Source organism: Leopardus geoffroyi, chromosome C3 (genome assembly GCF_018350155.1).
Source record: "Leopardus geoffroyi isolate Oge1 chromosome C3, O.geoffroyi_Oge1_pat1.0, whole genome shotgun sequence".
NCBI classification, from domain to species: domain Eukaryota; kingdom Metazoa; phylum Chordata; class Mammalia; order Carnivora; family Felidae; genus Leopardus; species Leopardus geoffroyi.
The window spans coordinates 151856404-151875881 of record NC_059338.1 but is presented as its reverse complement, the minus strand read 5'-3'; the positions used below and the strand labels follow the sequence as shown (position 1 = coordinate 151875881).

At 40.0% G+C, this 19478-nt stretch overlaps 1 protein-coding gene and 1 long non-coding RNA gene across 3 annotated transcripts; both read left to right on the top strand.

Annotated features, from left to right (window-relative positions):
- The first annotated feature begins 4780 nt into the window (after positions 1-4780).
- LOC123586307 lies at positions 4781-10087 on the top strand. The gene is made up of 2 exons (XR_006706734.1): positions 4781-7208; positions 7814-10087. It is a non-coding gene; the product is annotated as an uncharacterized LOC123586307 (long non-coding RNA).
- A 1774-nt stretch (positions 10088-11861) lies between these two features.
- On the top strand, positions 11862-18036 carry PPDPFL (pancreatic progenitor cell differentiation and proliferation factor like). Of its 2 annotated transcripts, none has more exons than XM_045455366.1 (5): positions 11862-13468; positions 13803-13865; positions 16158-16235; positions 16338-16437; positions 17835-18036. In XM_045455366.1, exons 2-5 carry the CDS (start codon positions 13811-13813, stop codon positions 18019-18021), a joined length of 420 nt encoding a protein of 139 aa, XP_045311322.1. In that variant the 5' UTR covers positions 11862-13468; positions 13803-13810; the 3' UTR covers positions 18022-18036. The 2 variants fall into 2 exon arrangements, with proteins under 2 accessions (XP_045311322.1, XP_045311323.1); XM_045455367.1 differs by having other exon boundaries at positions 11873-13468; positions 17725-18036.
- The last annotated feature ends 1442 nt before the right edge of the window (positions 18037-19478 follow it).

The following is a 19478-nucleotide window of genomic DNA, read 5'->3' as shown; positions in this document are numbered from 1 at the left end:
AACTCCTTTCTGAGTCTGAATGAAGACTTGTGAATTTTGGACAATGAGCTTTCATAAATATTCATTGAAAAATCATAAACACTTCCTCCCCTGTATGGAAAATTTAATTAATTACAAGTTAAAACAAACTCTTTCAGGGTATTCCCACCAGATATGAAAGAGTGGATGCTGTTATATTTATTCTAAACCCATTACAGACTATTTTTTATAAAAATAATATCACGGAATTTGCACTCATTATATGTTTTGATAGCATAAGCACTGCAGAAAAGATATGCTAATTTTGTTAGCGATTCTAAATAAAATTTCAAATTTCAGTGTAGGATGCTTCACAAAAGGGCTACATTCACCAAGAAAAGCTGCTGCAAAGGCAAACTGTATTTTAACGACGAAGGGAAGTTAGTTTTAATGAAGTTCGCTGAAGGGAGCCATTCACGTCCTGTAATGTGGTTATATACTCTGGTAACCCAACTCCAGGAGATATATCCCCCTGGGGATTTACTAAAAGAGGCTGCAAATAGTTCATGATCTTTCACAGATGTCTAATGTACAATTAGAGATTAATTTAAAAGTAAAAGGAGAACACTAATTGGGTTAAATTGGTAACAAGTGGTATAATGTGTCACGCTTTCCAAATGCATACAATAATTTAAAGATTCCTATATATAACACCTTGGAAGATATTTAAATTGTAATAGCTCTATTTTCACAAGAAGAAATGAAGGCATGGGGGGACTGATTTGCTGTCTTGCTTACCCCAGCACATTTAGACAAAACCCAGACCAAATGGACTGGCTTCTGAATTTCATTAACCTTCTTTACCAATAGATATAAATGAAAATTGTATATCGTGAGGATTAAATTCAAGGACATTTGTCTTGCCTTATATGACGAACTCAAAGTTCTACCCGGAAACTGATTTCTACCTATCAATTCTGAAGTGTGAATTGCATTTTTTTCCCAATTCTGTGAAATGTAAATTGTCTTACTAAAAGGATTAACAATTTATAATTAAGGGGTATATGATACATCATTTATTGCAATTTGCGATCCTATGATGTGTTACTTAAATTCTGTGTTTAGACATTCTTCTGTTGCTTGAAGGTCCTCATGTGGAATATGTGAGAGATGAAGACAGGTGAACACATCACAAGCGAGATACTGAATCAATGCATATGCCATCTTGGAAACCAAAGAGTGAAAGATCAGCTTGCTGGGGGTATTTAATCAACCTGACTGAGCATATTAAATGTGCATTCAGAGAAAAATGTGTTGTAATTACAACTTAAATGCAGTCTGAATACTAATATGACAGAGACTGAAGCACTTTATTTACCTTAGCTCCATATTTTATGGTTAGCACATTGCTTGCAATGGGACGTCTAAAAAATACTGCAGTTACAAAGGTTTCCCGTTTCACCACAAGAAAAGGCACCAGTCCACCCTGAGACCCCCTCCTGCCCCCTCCGCGGCACCCTGAAAGCTACTTTCCCCACTTGCGGTTTCTTTCCCATGGGTCTTCTTTCTGAGTGTCTCTGTGTGAAATAATCTCCACCAACCGGACTGTAAACAACACAACGCCAGGGATGCTTCTTCTGCTTCTCCACTGTGCCTGAGACGTGTTATGTTGCACAGTCAGAATCATGATGGGGATTGAACAACTGTTATTAGGGCTTCAACAGAAATGGACACATTCCACGAAAATAGGAATGTCCTCTCTCCCTGCTTTAACGTGAATGAAAACACTGCAGGAGAGATGGCTATATTTTCTGTCGCACTCTTTTACTCTTACACTTGCCTTCCAGTGTTATCATCTCGCTCCCAGCTCCTAGGTCCAGATAGCTGCCATGTTGTTCAGGGTTGCAACAGGAGGGTAGGATAAAATAGAGGAAAATGCCAAATATTCATGACTCTAAATAAAGTGGGGATAAGGGTAAGGTGGTCATAGCAGAAGATGGGGATACATTAGGGAATACATAGGGGTTGTATGTATCCCCATATTAGGGGATACATAGGAAAATATGGCTTAGCCAAGAAATAATAAAACCCCAAAATATTTGTACACATTCACCAATAATTTGAAATGGGTGTAGAATCATGAAAGAATATTCAATTTTATCTTTGAGTTCAGTATTATATATGCATAGATAGAAGGTTTGCCATATATCGAGATAACTCTGTTTTTAGCAAATGTTTTACCAATATTTTCCTTGGATTGTAACTAAAATTGTTGTTTTACAAACATTTACTATAGAAGCAACTAAAATTCCCTATTTCCTTGCATGTTTTTGTAATTGAGTATATGTGTTTAAATACATATAAACATAATAATACTTTAGAAAAGTGGTGCATGATTAATGTAACATTAATTGCTTATATCTTTCTATAGTTAACTATATAATTACCTTAAACTACTGATCCTGATTATAAAAAAATGATTTTATAATATCATAATGGATTTGCAATACAAGTGAATTTTCTATGGTTTCTGGCAATAACTTGTGAAGATTCTGCCAAAGGTAATTTTTTCCCCTTCCTTTCTTGTGATGAAACTCATCAAGATACATGGCTTTCCCTGGGCTGAAGTTCAAACTCCATCTTGAGCTTTGGATTATCTATAAACGCTAACATTCAATCTGAAAGTTCAGCAGTCTTTATTTCCATAAGAGAGAAAAAAACAAAAACACAAGGATGGTAGTGAAATAACACCCTAGTTGAAAATTATATCCTCGGGGCGCCTGGGTGGCGCAGTCGGTTAAGCGTCCGACTTCAGCCAGGTCACGATCTCGCGGTCCGTGAGTTCGAGCCCCGCGTCGGGCTCTGGGCTGATGGCTCAGAGCCTGGAGCCTGTTTCCGATTCTGTGTCTCCCTCTCTCTCTGCCCCTCCCCCGTTCATGCTCTGTCTCTCTCTGTCTCAAAAATAAATAAACGTTAAAAAAAAAAAAGAAAAAAAAAAAAGAAAATTATATCCTCAATTAGGCATAAAGAATGAAAAGTATAATAAACTAACACCACTGTTAAAACTACTCTTTATTTTTATATGTAGATCTCATTTAAAATTTTTATTTCAGATAAATAATGTACAATCGAATGCTTGTAGCAATATGGGTTGATTTGGGCTCTTTGATAATTACAAGAGGCCATTAAAAATGCATTTTGTGTCTCTATTTCTAAAGCTCATTTTGTCTGGTTTCAATTCTGAATAAGAAATTGTTTTGTGTAAGTTTAGTCAAGTGATCAGTGAAAAGATGACTTCAGTGTGTGAAATTTTATGTCAGAAACTATGTGTGTCACCTTCCAGCAATGATAATGCTCATATTTATGGGTAAAGATGAATCAAAATTGATATAATTCAGGATATTCAATGAAATGGATAATTCATGTTCAAGATTAAAATTTTGATCCTTAGCATACAATTTGTGTTTGAAATCTTGCTTCTATTTAGTGAGGTGTCTGAGCGTTACTGTAATGTAATTGATGAAGAGATAGATGGTTTGAACAGACGATGTTCAAGGCTTCCCTCTGGCATGCCCCATAAACCCTGCCAAGTGCATCTCAGAGTCTGCTTCCCAGGGAACCCAGCCAAAGACAATATGATAGCAGAGCTGAGAGTTTGGAGCTGGATCACCCTTCAGCTGGCTGACAATGTGTCCCCTGTCATTGGTGATGGGTGGAGTGCCAGTGATACCTAGCATGCTCTGAGAAGTTTGTTATGGGCTGAGCTGTGTTCCCCTGAAATTGAAGGCTTTTTTCAATGTTTATGTATTTATTTTGGGAGAGAGGGTATGAGCGGGGGAGGGTCAGAGACAGAGAGGGAGAGAGAGAATCCCAAGCAAGCTTCTTGTGGTCAGTGCTGGGCCTGACGTGGGCTCAGTCTCTCATAAGATCATGACTTGAGCTGAAATCAGGAGTCAGACACTCAACTAACTGAGTCACCCAGGTGTCCCCCTACCCTGAAATTGAAGTTCTAATCCCTAGGACCTCAGAATATGATTCTACTCTGGAGATAGGGCTTTTAAAGAACCGAGTTCAAATGTGGTCATTAGTGTGGGACCCTAATCTAACATGGTAGAGAGATGATTGGAACCCAGATACATACAGAAACCCGTGTGAAGATGTAGAGAGAAGACAGCCATCTACAGGTCAAGAAGAGAGACCTTAGAAGAAACCAAGTGGGCGACACCTTGGTCTTAGACTTGGAGCTCCACAGTTGTGAGAAAATACATTTTTGTTGTTTAATCCACCCAGTTCCGAACACTTTGTTACAGTAGCCCTAGCAAACAAATACACAGGACAACTGCTAAAATGCTTACCAATGGTGAACTGGGACAGGATACCAGTGGAAGGGGATTCGTTAGCATTTGCAGCATCTCAGGTGTCTGAGAGGGTCAGAGGAAGTAGCGATTAATAAGGCTATGCATGGGCTGAGCTGTCTGTAGCTGAATATCACTGACGCATCGGAGGAAATCTGCAAAAGGAGGACAAAGATTATTAACTGATGTAAGGTGAACGATAAGAAGTCAGATGGCTACCTGGCAGCATATAAAAGGACTGTTCTCTCCTGCAACTAGAAGGCAGAAAAAAACTGAGGGTAAGTCTCTAAGACTTAATTCCAAGGGGGTGAGAACTGAAAAGAAGATTGAATTCTCGACCTTGGTAAGTTGGCTTCTTCAAGGCCAGGATCCCAGTTGCAAAAAAACCAAAAAAGCAAAAACCAAAAAACAACAAAAAACAAAAGCAACAAACAAACAAACAAAACAGTCCCAGTTGCAAAAAAAAAAACCCCAAAAACCAAAAACCAAAACCAAAACAAAAAACAAACAAACAAAACAGACACTGAGATTTGTGATAAGGACATCTGAGCCAATGCACAAAAAACATAGTCAACTGCCAAGATTGTCCCAAAACCTCTGTGACTGCAGAAATGGCCAACTCTTCTTTATTAAAATCAGAGTTCCTTTTTTGCTTGAAGGTAATGTTAAGTGCAAAGGAAGTATATTCTAAAGGAGCTGCAGGATTTTCCAACATGTACCTCGGTGAATACAAATGGAACTGGGCATTATGGTGCTGGGTCAAGGTGGCTAATGGGAGAGTTTATTGATAAGGGTCACTTTTCTCACAATATAGGATCTAACACCCTGGAAAGACCATCTTACAATGTCAATATGTTGCCAGGCTGATTCTTGGAAGCAACAATGGATACTAATGCATCCCTGTCCACTGGTGTTCTGTCCCAGTTCACCATTGGTATACATCTTAACAGTTGTCCTGTGTATTTGTTTGCTAGGGCTGCTATAACAACAAAGTAAATAGGAATTCCAGAATCACTGTGGAAGATGGCTGAGATAGAAATGGTCATGCTAGAGTAGATATCCTACTTAAGGTCAGAAGACCCAAAATGATTACATTTTCCAGGAGATACTCTGTTTTCACAAAATGAGAAGGAGAACATTGGAGACAGAAGCACCAGATTCACTGAGAAGCACAGTGAGGATTTTATAGTTCAAGACTCAGAGTAAAAGGTGATGTTATAGATGTGACTCACTAATTGCAATGGGAATAACCAGATTCCCCAAAAGAGGCCAGGTTATGGTACTTAACCATGAGAAGCTCGGTGAGTGCAAACATCAGAATAGGTGGTAAGGTCAGAGTAGCCATAAAGGGAGCCTAACCTACAGTGAGATGGCTTGTATAACACGGTGTTCCTAAGGCCAATATAGGTGATTAATCTCAGGAAGATTGCTTAATGTGTACAATTAAGATAAAGCCAAAGATTCTAACAGCACTCTAGTTTCTGGATCCTAGACCGTTCTCATATCTGGAACTCATTGATCTAAGGAGGGCTGCGTTCCCATGAATTAAGATCCTGTAACATGGAGTGTGTATCTGGAAATAAGCCCCCTAGGTCTTCCCCAAAGGGACCTAAGGGCCATTCACACACCATGGGATGGGAATATATAGACATGTTGAGGACTTCTGAACAAAAGTACTATGTTGAAGTTGATTATCAGGAATAAGAAACATCATCATGACATCCTTGTTAGAGTGGATGGTATAGAGCCTAGATCATTAGCAGAGCCCTGACCCAGGTCCAGGCCACACTTGCTTTGTCCACTGGGCCCAATGTCTTTCCTTGGTTGGCAGAACGACTATAGTGGTCATTATCCCCTGGTATAGGAGTTACTGGTGGGAAAGGCCAGGTAAAAGTCTCCAAAACTGGCCCCCACACACAATGGCTAAGATACTGAACTTTTAAAGTTGTTCCTTGGGAAGAGTGGCTGATACTAATTCTACTTCTAAGGATACGAAGAATGCATGAGTGGTGGTCGCCATCATATATGTATTTGATCTACTTGCCTGGCCCCTTTAGAAACCAGCTGGATCCTATAGATGGTGATGGACTTCCAAAATTCCCCTGGTTGGTATAAGTCTGGAGAAACCAGGCATAAGCTTCCAGGAGTCTCTTCCCACAGCGTCACTTGGAACATACTAAATTCCCCAAGTAAAGATGTGACAACATGTGTGGAGTGTTACCGGTCAGGGAAGCCCACCTCAGCCTTGGAGTCCAGGGTTTTTAATGAGAATCAGTCGTGTGGGCATATGGCCCCTGCATGATTTACCTCAGCTACTGGAACCCCAGACCACCATAAATCACATTGTTAGGACTAAGCCTCTAGACAACTGGCACAGCTTGGCTCCAGGCCAAAGAAATGCAAAACCACTCTTATGAAATGGAACATTTCATGAGCTCAGGTCCAGGAGCCAGTCGTAAAAATAGGTCTTTCTGGGGAACGTGCCTTCCCCACACAAGCATCCTCAGCTTAAGAAGGGCAAAATGAGCAGTGGCTTTTGAAACTCAGAGATGAAGATTTGTGAAGCCTTTCAGGTTAGGTCATTTGGACTAGCAGAGGTGCTAGCCAAGAGTCAGAGAAATGCAAGATGGACAGTAAAGGGTGGGAGCATAGCGATCTGATGTGACTTAAGTCCAGCTGCCTTGGCAGGGATTACACTGCATTCCACTCACCTTCCTCTCCCCAATTTTCCCAGGAAGAGAAACCTGCTGGAGACTCCAAAGAGGTGTCCCCAAACTCTTGAAAGCACTTGACTCAAGCAATGCAAAGGGTGGCATCTGGGGACCTGGCCGTGCTGCCCAGATTCCCTTCAGGACAAAGGTGCTTATCACCAGCCACCATGACTTCTCGCTGCTGGTGAGTTGCAGCTGTCCTCCAGGGGTCTCTGTCAACTGAGCACACACTCACTCTTCCCTTGGCACGTGTCGCCCTGGGGCAGCCCACATTCACAGACTCATCAATGTACAAGAGCAAAGGCCTGGAGCCTTGCTTCAGTTAAGAACAACGTAGAAGTGCCATCCTATTTTCTTCATGAAATTGTCAAGGCAAGTTCACAGGGCACCTTTTCTCACCACCCCCTTTTCATTCTTTTGGGGTTTGGCGGGGAAAGGAGTCTCTAGTAAAACTGTATGTGGGTGCACATGTTTTCCTAAGAACAGAGCCTAAGACACCTACAGTCAGATCATCAGATACTCCATGCATTCAGATTAGGATCTTGGTATCAAAGATCCTATCAAAACATCAAAATATCAGTATTTGATATTTTGCATATCAAAATACACAGCCTCCTTGTACTTAGATTTGGGATTTGTGGGAAATGAGAGCGATTAGACTATGGCAAAGACAAATGATGTTTAGGAGTTTGATCTAATATTTAAAATTTAAATAAAATCTAATCTACAATCTAAAATAAAAAAAAAATAAATCCCATGATTTTGTTGTTGTTGTTGTTGTCCTTACAGATGCTACGGAAGACACAAAAGAGAAAGTGTGTTCATGTCTCCAAACAGTTTCCTATGGCTGCAAGTACTCGTTACATTGGTCATTACGGACAGAAAGTACCTAACTCAGCAGGCATAGGAGTCACAAGCCAGAAACACTGACTTAGATAATTATGAATATTTGTCTCTGCCTCAAAGCATAAAACCAAGAGAAAATGGAAGGCAAGTCCTTTAGGCGCTAGCATATTTATTACTTTCAGTGTATTTGCTTACCTACATCTCAACATTTAGGAAGAAGAAAGCATTTGATGAAGCAACTGTTGAGAGTCTCCTCCCAAGCTCCCCAGACTCCATCCTGCCAGTCCTGGAGAATGCAGGGTGCTGAGCCTTGGGGAGTTCTGCCAGTTATTTTGCTTATTTAGATGCCTTACTATCAGAAGACGACACTGACAGCGACTTTTGAAAACTGGCGACTAAGAGAATCCTAAAGATAGAGCCTACTGAGAAATGGTCTTTGCACCAAGAATGCAAGCCATCTTCTCCTGTCTGTGAGATAGTGCTCAGAAAGGATCTACTTACTGCTCTCACGGATTTGGCGACCACAGATAGAGAATACTCACCTGCCCAGTGGCTTTGCGGACGGTGGGGGGAACCTCAAGAATCAAGACCAGGGCTTATTAAGAAGTGATCAATCCACGTTTTCACATTGTGACTAATGTTTGGAGACTGATCAGGGAGAATGTGGACCAAAGCAAAGAAGTATCAAGACCTGGATTGATACACACACACACACACACACACACACACACACACACACACACACATATAGATGTTTGACTATTTGCGTAACTGGCAAGTGACTCATTAGCCCACCCAGTAGTAACAAGACACGAGGAAGTCATTGAAATTAATTCTCCTTTGCTTCAAGGGGTCAGGGAAGAGAGCAGAAAAGGAAGACTTGTAAGTCAGGTACACAGTATAAATAAGAGCCCGTGGTGGGTGAGATGAAAACTGCTCCATAAAGCAAGGTGCATGTTAGGAATAGGGACAGTGGAGCGTGCTGGTAAGCTCAGTCTTTGCTCCTGGCATTGTGGCATCTGGGGACCCCTCCTGTGTGGGGGATCCAGCACTCTGTACTACTCACTACAGAAGTCAGAGGGATTTGAAGGGTCAGTGTGCAGTGTAAATTGAATGCCAGTAACAAGATGCACCGTGTAAGAATTTCATTTCATTCTGATGTAAGAACAGTTGTGCCACCCCGTGAGTTGTGACCTCTTACCTCTGGGCTAGAAGTCCAGGGCAAGTGGATTGGTCTTTAAGGAGGTGACCTTGAGGACGGACCACTCCCTTTTCACATTTCACTGGCCCACACTAATTCCTAGCTGCAAGGGAGGCTGAGAAATGTAGTCTTCAGTTAGGTGGACCATGCCCAATAAATACTAAAAAGAAAGGAGAGAATAGTTCCTAAACTGCAGTTAGCAGTTTTTGCGGCAAGGATATGTTGTGTCTCTATGTAGCTGGATGTCAGTACATGACCTAGACTTAGACAAGATCAGTTCTACTGGGCGCTTTGGGTTGGAGACTTGGTCGTAGCTAAGGGAAGAGTATTTAGTTCCTGCCACCTTCTAAGCCCGATTCCTTCTGGGCCGCTTTCTGGTAGTAAATACTTCTCAGGACAGTGTGTGCAAACGTTTCATGGTATGTGTTGAGAAATAGGATTTGTTGGGAAAGTTTATGAGCAAAGGGCCAGTGAGAAAAGGCACCCCTAGCCCCGGACCCTCATTATCCCCCTAAGGGGCACATGGGGGTAGGATTCTCTGGTGAACCTGCCACAGTACTTTGTTCTTACGGTTCCCCTTCTTAGGCAGTAGTCACCAACACTCTCCGTGCAGAGCTAAACACACCGCTTGTTAGAAGGCACACTGCATTTGGGGTGCCTGTTGTTTGGAGGGATTGTCGGGGAAGGCCAGCTGCTGTTGGGATGTATGGCTGTGGCAATTCTCGGTCCTCGCACCATGGAAACTCAGTTTGAGGACACCTCCTGATGTATCCCCACTCAGGTCCTTCACTGCCCAGCTTCCAGGATTGCACTGGATGACCTGGCTTTTCCGACCACACCTCTCCACGTCTCCTACTGATTTTAGGAACTGACGACTCTTCTCCTAATAACTCATTTCTCTGCTTGTACGTGGAATTGGTTTCTATTTTGTACAACCATGATAATTGCCTCGTAGACTGTATGTGATCCAGGCAGACATGAAATTTAAGCAAACAATTGAATTATATAGTTCGGAACTGCGTTGGATTTCAAATAAAGTAACATATTCTTATTTCCATTTTATATGTGGAAGGCCCAGAGATATTCAGTAACTAATTATTGGTCATTTTCTCCACCAAATTTATGAAATGAAACGGTATTTTAGTGCACACTGTCATGCCCTTTTTTTTTAAACACCTCATACACATGCTTGTTTGCAGGTACAAGTTATTAAGCATAGAGTAATCGACACTTAATATGGCATGTTTATTTTTCTGGATGTTACTACATATTTAAAATCCCTGACATCTTTGTGCACACTCAGATATTGTGTAACTGCAGACTGGAATTAGATATAGGCAATGTAAGTCTTCCAGAATGGCCACACACTGATCTCATACTGCATACCTGGTCAATTGTCTGTGATGGCACAGGGTCATGATAAATTACCTACAAGCATGACCATGTTTCTTACCGTAAATTCCCATGCTCTCCAAAACAACAATCTGATACCCACTTACTGCTTCATTCAATGTCAATACAATTAGAGAGAGTAATAGTATCTTACATGTGATAAATAGATCAGCTTTCACAAAGGTTGCGGTTGACTTTAATTAGTACTTCTTATTTTTTTGTTCTTATATCTATTTTCTCTTCCCTTTACGAAGAGTCATTTGCCAGCGTCTTTCGACTTCCTGAACAGAAATTTGCGAATGACAGTTCCAGCTTCCATGCTGGCCTGTAGTGTGTCCTCACACTTGGGCAGGCATTCTCTCAGTAGAATCAAAGAAAAATGTTAACATAACTTAAAAAAGAAATTAATGTTATTTATTGTTGAGAGAGACAGAGAGAGACAGACATGAGCGGGGGAGGGGCAGAGAGAGAGGGAGACCCAGAATCCGAAGCAGGCTCCAGGCTCGAGCTGTCAGCACAGAGCCTGACGCGGGGCTCGAACCCATGAACTGTGAGATCATGACCTGAGCCGAAGAAGGATGCTTGACTGACTGAGCCACCCAGGCACCCCAGCATAACTTAAATCTAGGACAAAATCTGAATGAAACTATGGTTAAACTAACTTAATGCATAGATATTCAAAAAAAGTAAGTCAGAAGACAATTGGGTAAAAATTACTATTATGTCACAGTTATAGCATGGAAATCTGAGCCCTGTTATGACATTTAAATTTGTAGCAAAAGGTGTAATCCTCATGACCACGCACAGGAGGAATATGTTGGCTTTGTCAGATTTCTAGAACAAGAACTACTACTACATGTATCAGGTTTTGTGCTGGCTATTGCTAAAGCAAAAATGAATAGAGTATTCTCTGCCTTTGAGGAACTCACATACTAATGTGTGACAGAAACAAATACCTCTATAAATGCGAGTAGTTTTATAACAGAAAAATACAAAAACTCGAGTCAGGTAGGTAAAACCTCGGTACCGCTAACCAGGACAGGGGCAGTGGTGTAGTCAGGGGGTGTGATGCAGAGGGGAGAGAACAATACAAGTTAACTCCCACTCACAGTGAACCTGAAAACGCACATTCAAAACTCATCAAGAAACCGAAGGCTAAGAAAGACAACAAGTATAATTGTGACACAGAGGATGCGTGTAAAATTAGGAAAAAATAATACGGCCAAAGGGTGCTTTACATGACGAAGCAAACCAGCAAGTTGAAAATGAAGGGATGCAAAGAAATACACCCTTCTGTTAATTTCAAAACAGCTGGTGCTGCAAAATTAATCCTAGACCAGTTGGTGTCTGGGGGAAAAAGAAAAAATCAAGGCGGGGGAGGGGGGGAAATGACGAAAGTTTTCTAAGGCATTAGTGCTGGTAAAGGAAGAGAAAAGCCAAGATCTACCGAGAAGATACTATCGTGATTTTGTATACATCTATTCACATAGCTTCAAAACCTAAGAAACTGAAAATGATAGAATTCAATGATGCAGTCATACTAGAAACTGGTAGATGAAGCAGGAACACATTGGTAAGTATGTAATTTAACAAAGTTAAGTAACACGCCCTTATAGACACTTACGACATCAAGATTGCATGCGGTGGATGAAGAGTATCTACTATTCTTAAATACACAGAAAGCCATCTCCAAAAACGACTTTAAAGAATGAATAAAAATGAAACATTCTCTGTTGACAATACAGTGGGTCTGGAAATAAACTAAAAGATTTTGAAATTTTTATGGATTTGGAAAAAGAAAAGCATCTTGAAATTAAACATTCGAGAAATGTCATAATGGCAGTTGACAAAATATTTTGAAATAAATGACAACAAGAATAATACTAAAGTAAGTAAAAGGAAGAATAAAAGCAGGAAAGAAAATAATGAAATATAAAATCAAGAAACAAAGAAAAGAACAAACAGTTCTTTGGCAGATCCAATGCAATAGGGAAACTCCTAGCAAAACTAACCAAGACAGAAAGAGAAAAGGCTTAAGTAAGTAATGTTAGCAACATAAAGGAGCCATAACCAGGTGGACCAGACATTTAAAAAGAACCAATGTGGCATACTAAAATCAGTGTTTTGAATGTATTTGAACCTAGCTGGCACAAATAATTTTGTGTGGTTTGAGCTGGTGAAACAAATAGCTACTCAATAAATTGAAACAGTGATTGAGAATCCCCCGCCCCAGTGAAAAGGGGAGCCATGATTTGATTCACGACAAACGGAGTCTGTGAAATGGCAAAACAGTTCCCATAACGGACGCTAGTAAAATTAGAATATAAATACAGATTTTGAATGAGTGAATAATATTGCTACCATGTCATGGAGTCACTGGCTTCCCCTCATTACCCATGATTTCTGTCTTATTCTCACTGAGCTTCTAATGGACCGCCCATAAATTTCAGCAGCGCACGTCCTGTCCCATAGGACTTCAATGACTCGGGGAGCTCTTCTTGTGGCTCTGCTTTGCATCATTGTGTCTGTGGGCATGTACAGTTCCATCAGCTGGCCTTCAGCCTGGCTGGGGTGGCCCCCCATAGCCCCCACAGCCACCCCCCCCCCCTGCAAAGCTCAGCGTAGCGCTTCCCCCAGAAGTGTGAGATCAAATGGAAGGCTGAGAGGATGCACGGCCATCACCTCTTGCCCCGCAGAGACCAGGAGTCATGAGCTATGACCTTACAGAGTCAGTCCCTGCTGCCTGCAGCCCCAGTTGGCACACTGACGTGGTCAAGGGCAGACAGGCAGAGAGCTTCACCTCCCTCTGTTGTGCCACAGCTCAGGTTTCAGCCTTCCAAATATAAGGTGTTCCGGGGGATCCCAGAGCACACCCACCTTCCCTGCAGAGTGCTCTTGGCCTGAGGCACTCAGTCCCTCCTGGATCACTACCATTCTTTCCGTGTGTGTTTTCTCAGGAAACCTGAAAACACGTTTATTTCAAAAGAACAAATTGGAGAAAATAGGTGAGTGACTATTTCGTGTCTGTGTTAACACTTTTACTCTAACTTTTAGGTTTGTTTCAGATGGAATAAGTTGTGGGCATTGTTTGTAGTTGGATATCTAGTATTTCTTGCTTTTCCAAACAAATATACACATTGCATTTTCTGGCTTATTGTAGTATATTTGATTACGGTTTTGTGTAAACTTTTTCTTATCGGATATTTATTACACAGTAAATTATGTTGCTTTGCAAAATATATATATATATATATGGAAAAAAAGAAAAGAAGTCCCATGTGATTAATGTCCTCTCTTCCCCTGTCACTGTTCTAACGTCTCACTGGTGCTTGTTTACAGGGAGAAGAATGGCGTCAGTTCCCTCCATTGGTTGCCTGCTGGCCAGAAATCAGTATTATCGAAGTAAGTTAGTATCATCCCTAGAGGATACTCCTAGAGAATGTGATTTAAGGTGATGTTTGTGGGATGTTATTAACCTATGTGTCATGTCCTGGTCAGAATTTAAGGAACAAGACTGGATGACTGTTTGTGACAGTGAGGAAAATGGGAATAGAACCCATTCCAGACTTCTCTCGAATCAATATTGTCAAGGTTTATCTCTTTGTTTTAACTCTGTTATATTATATCACATTGATGCAACCATTAACTCTTAAAATAAGTGAAAATAAGTGCATATTTCATAATTGCCTTAATTTCATGTATCGTACACTTGATAGGATACATTAAAAGCTGATAATTTTACATAAATAAAATACTGTTTATTCCTGAGAAAAGAAGGGATAGCATGACTCTGCTTGAAGGATTTTTTAAATTTCCATATTCTGCTATGGATAATAGGTCAGCTTCTAATTGGCCAGTTTGATTTTTATTGATCTACCCATCTGTGAATATTCATAGCTGAATAGAAAATTGTAACTTATTAAAGAAAATTCAGAAATTCCATAGAATGAAACAATCATTTCAGGGAACAAATGATCATTTATTAAAAATATGTCCACAAGTAGAAAATTCTTATTTCAATGATTGTTTGTAGATGAAAGTTGGAGAGGCCTATTGATTTATTCTTTTTCAAAATGTTTAAACTATGCCCATTTATTTAATGTTATTATATCCATAGAAGTTATTTTTATATTCTGATCTTTAAAAGACTTATAGGTTTAAAATACAAGTACGATAAAGCAAATAAAATGTTTAGTCTTTAAAAATAATTCCTTTGGGGTACCTGGGTAGCTCAGTAGGTTAAGTGTCTGGCTTCTTCAGCTCAGGTCATGATGTCACAGTTCATTAGTTCAAGCCCCGCGTCAGGTTCTGTGCTGACAGCTCAAAGCCTGGAGTCTGCTTTGGATTCTGTCTTCCTCTCTGCCACTCCCCTGCTCACGCTCTGTCTCTCTCTCAAAAGTAAACGTTAATGGGGCGCCTGGGTGGCGCAGTCGGTTAAGCGTCCGACCTCAGCCAGGTCACGATCTCGCGGTCCGTGAGTTCGAGCCCCGCGTCGGGCTCTGGACTGATGGCTCAGAGCCTGGAGCCTATTTCTGATTCTGTGTCTCCCTCTCTCTCTGCCCCTCCCCCGTTCATGCTCTGTCTCTCTCTGTCCCAAAAATAAATAAACGTTCAAAAAAAAAAAATTAAAAAAAAAAAAGTAAACGTTAAAAAAATTAAAAATAATTCCTTTATTTCTGAAAATCTAACTTTTGCAGAATATTTAGATATGTAATATTTGTAGGATATTTAAATATGTAATATTTCTAATGTAGAATATTTCCAATATTTATTCTTAATTTTATACTAACATATTGATGACTTTTATATTAAAAATTTTTTTTAATGTTTATTTATTTTTGACAGAGACAGAGACAGAGCATGGGGGGGGGGGGCGGCGGCAGAGAGAGAGGGAGACACAGAATCTGAAGCAGGCTCCAGGCTCTGAGCCGTCAGCACAGAGCCCGACACGGGGCTCGAACTCACAGACTGCGAGATCATGACCTGAGCAGAAGTCGGATGCTCAACCGACTGAGCCACCCAGGCTCCCCAAATGCTGACTTTTATATTTTAAATGCTACATCTATATCTATGGAGGGATTGAGAGACAGAGTTATCCACCATAGAAAGGAATATACCTTATTAATAGAAAATGTAAGAGCATGCTATGAGTCCATTGGTCTTCCCAGTAGCTCCCTTCCAGGCTTGGTCTGGTGGTAGGCATGACCCATGGAAATCAACCAGGACTTGCCCTCCAGAAAATCACGAAGAAATCCCAGGAAATTCGCAAGGGAAAAAGACAAGGATAGCTTGACCATGTTTTAAGAGAGCAGAAGGACTCAGATAATGCAGCTAAAGCAGAAGGCAACTAAAGAGAAAAAGTCTATGCAGACAAGAGACAAATGATGACTCTGGGAAACCTGGGTGCTACGCCAGCTAGGTGTATCGCAAGCTCTATGGTCAAAATTTTCCGGCACAGTCACATGTTATGGCATATCCTTATGAAACTATCTTACACTTAAAAAAAAAAAAGTAATACACCTTTTTCTGGAAGTCTTTTTGACTCATTGACAATTTAATCAATTTTAATTCATGAACTCATGATCCAGGAGTAAATTATTTTAAAACATGCTGCTTTGCTACTTCAGAGTCTATGCATAAATAATGTATCTGTGTTTGCCAATTCTTTCTTTGTTTACTGATTGTTTCCCACAGAGGCCAGCATTTCTTCAGTTAGCTCTCTAAGCGGCTCTGATTCTGTTAACGTCATACCTGATGACAAATCCCAACAAGGTATTTGATTTATTTCTTATCAGCATCATCCTCATGATTTTCCTTTGTTTTTAATCTTTCAAATGTGTTTGGTAAGGAGATAATATGACCTTTATCTGATAGAGTTACCAAAAGTGGCAGAATCCGACTGGTGGTTTAAATCCTTTTTCCATTCTGAACCGGAACTTTCAGATGTAAGAAGAAAAGATCTGTCTGCCAGTAGGTACGTTTTAGGTTTTGTTTGTTTGTTTTCTGATCAACGTTTTGTATTTGCTCTTACATGAAACAATATAAATGTAGGTGGTAATTATGATGTTAACCAATCAAGATAAAGCATAGTTGTTTCTTGAGAGTGGCGAAGGCTTCACTCTAAAGCATACTTGAGGCATTGAGATGGATTAGACATTTGCCCCTCCCCCCCATTTTGTTAACCATCAGCCAAATCACCAGTACTCTTTCTAATACTGTCACTAAAGAGAGATTGAAAAGCCATGTGCCAACTTCTACCATGGTTTAGGGAAAATAGATTGGGAATCAGAGGCAAGGTTCTAAATTTGTTTCTCCCATACCTTCAGGAAACAAATAACAATTATCTACTCCAGTGAAAAGGAAACATTGCTCCCTGGAGAAATAGTTGGTTCCAGACGGGAAAGGACAAGGAAAAAAAAATGAGCCTGGCCCATCTTATGGTGTGAAAGAGAAAGAAAGGCTCAAAACATGACGTAGTATGCCAAAATGACACAGGAACCAATTGGCCAAATCTGGGACAATTTATTACATCCAAGGATTATCCATGGATGCTAAAATAAATGGAGACCAGTATGAAAAATTAGGTCTTCTCAGAGTGTCTCCCCCAAAATACTTGTTAATTACAAAGAGGAAAATTAGTAAATTTCCAATGGAGAAAACTATCAGATACAACCTTAACAAAGCAAACAGAAAAACAATGATTTAATTGCTGTCCTAGACAACCTGCTTTAGTCCCACTGCTGGTTTTGATTGGCCTCTGTGTGGCACCAATTTCTAAATAGGAGATTAAATTGGTGGGTTTGCGTTCAAGTGTTTCTACACATTTTGAACCCTAACACGCTGAGTAGTATAGTTTTTATTCTAATGGGTTCTAAAATACTTATTTTTTTAGACGCTTGACTATGACTAGCTACTAGACGGAATAAAAAGAGTAAATTTTAATGGATTTCATGGGTCCTAATGTTAATATATATAGATTTTGATGAATATTTTACGTATGATAAATTCAAAATAGAATCAATTATATATTGACACACTTAAAAATCAAAGACAGAGAAATCAAATGAGGCTGCTTGTTGAAAACATGTATTTTTTACTCTCTTTATCAAGTATATTAATTTGAATTATCTAGGTAACTTTCATTTATTTTTCCACTTTACTTTGACTACGAAGACAATGTAATGTACGGGTAAGCATTTCTCAGCTCTTTGTGTATAGCAATTCGATGAACGCCGTCGTAATATCTCACCACTTTACGCAGCTCTCATAGTTCATTCTGACGATCCAGAAGATCCTGCCTGCTGAGCTGCTGTATCTGTGAAGCACACCTTACAGTACTAAGCTATTCCAGGTGACTTTCCTTCATTACAGGAAGACAGAAACCTGCTGGAGTTCCCATTTCCCAGACAGGATCTGCAGACACCCAGACAGCGAAAGTTTAGGCAGTTTCCTCAAAACACAGACGATTGTGCAAGTGGCATCAGCAACGTGGAGACTATCGAGAAGCGTGGCTTTGAAAAGTAACGAGTCTTCAAATGTAGTGACTTGTATGAAATAAACTTTTCCTTACCCATGTGATTTTTCAAAGAGTGTTTAAAAGTTGTTATTTTCAATTTTCCAAAAAATTCTTAGACTCTTTATATGTCTGTCAAATGATTATGCCTTAAAAGCGAAGCGTTGTGCCTAACGATGGTCGGAAGGGCGTTGTACTCACAAATGTAGAGAAACTGTACTGCAAAACTGTACTTTTAATCATGAACATTGGAAATAGAAAACACACCCAGAGATACATCACCTGTTACAAATAGATTACTGCAGGGGCGCCTGGGTGGTTCGGGAGGTTAATCGTCCAACTCTTGATTTTGGCTCAGATTATGATCTCATGATTTGTGTGATCGAGCCCCACATCGGGCTCTGTGCTGTCAGTACAGAGATTCTCTCTCTCTCTCTATCTGCCTCTCAAAATAAATAAATAAACATTAAACATTTTTGAAAAATATATCACTGTATATACAACTAATTGGTCATTGTGTAGACTTTAAATTTCATAATTTTAAATAATATTTAACAATATGGAAAATCGTGATAGAAAGTTGAGTAAAAAAGGAGAATAATTTATATGTGATATGATTTTAGTTGTTAGAAATGTACATATTCATAATAATAGTTTCAAAGGAAATACACCAAAATGGTAACAGTGGGTGTTTCTAGAGATGGGATTATAGGTGATTTTCATTTTCTTCTTTATATTTTTCTGTGTCTTCAAATTTTCTAATATGATAAGTTTTGTGTCTAATTAGAAAATAATGAATGACTGGTCACATTTCGTGAATATGAATATTTCCTACATCGGCTAGAATAGTCCCTACTTTCCACAATATGGGGTAGATAATACCAAGAGTTGCAGTTGAAAAGTTTCTGTATACTGCTTGTAAATATTTTTCAATGTGAAATGTGAGGCTTCAGAAATTTGGGGTGGTTTGGGGCTCCTGGGTGGCTCAGTCGGTTGAGCGTCCAACTTCGGCTTGGGTCATGATCTCACTGTCCGTGAGTTCGAGCCCCGCATCGGGCTCTGTGCTGACAGCTCAGAGCCTGGTGCCTGTTTCAGATTCTGTGTCTCCCTCTCTCTCTGCCCCTCCCCCGCTCATGCTCTGTCTCTCTCTGTCTCAAAAATAAATAAACGTTAAAAAAAATTAAAATAAAAGAAATTCGGGGTGGTGAATTCACTAAGAGGTCGATGTCACTAGTTTTATGTGAGTATCGTTACATTAAACACCCTGTAGAGCACACATGGTTGTTGGTAAAACTGTCTTCCTGCCCAACTGTGTTACCATGAGAAAAAATATCAGGACTGACCATTTACTGTGCTGAAGACAACTGAACAATTTTTTCCTACTCTTTCCAAATGGGACATGCATTCCTTCAATTTTGTGTGTCTCTATCACAACGAAGGGACTCATAAGTCACTTTGGCCCAGTAGCACCCCATTATTTACACATTACTGCTTTTCTGGTG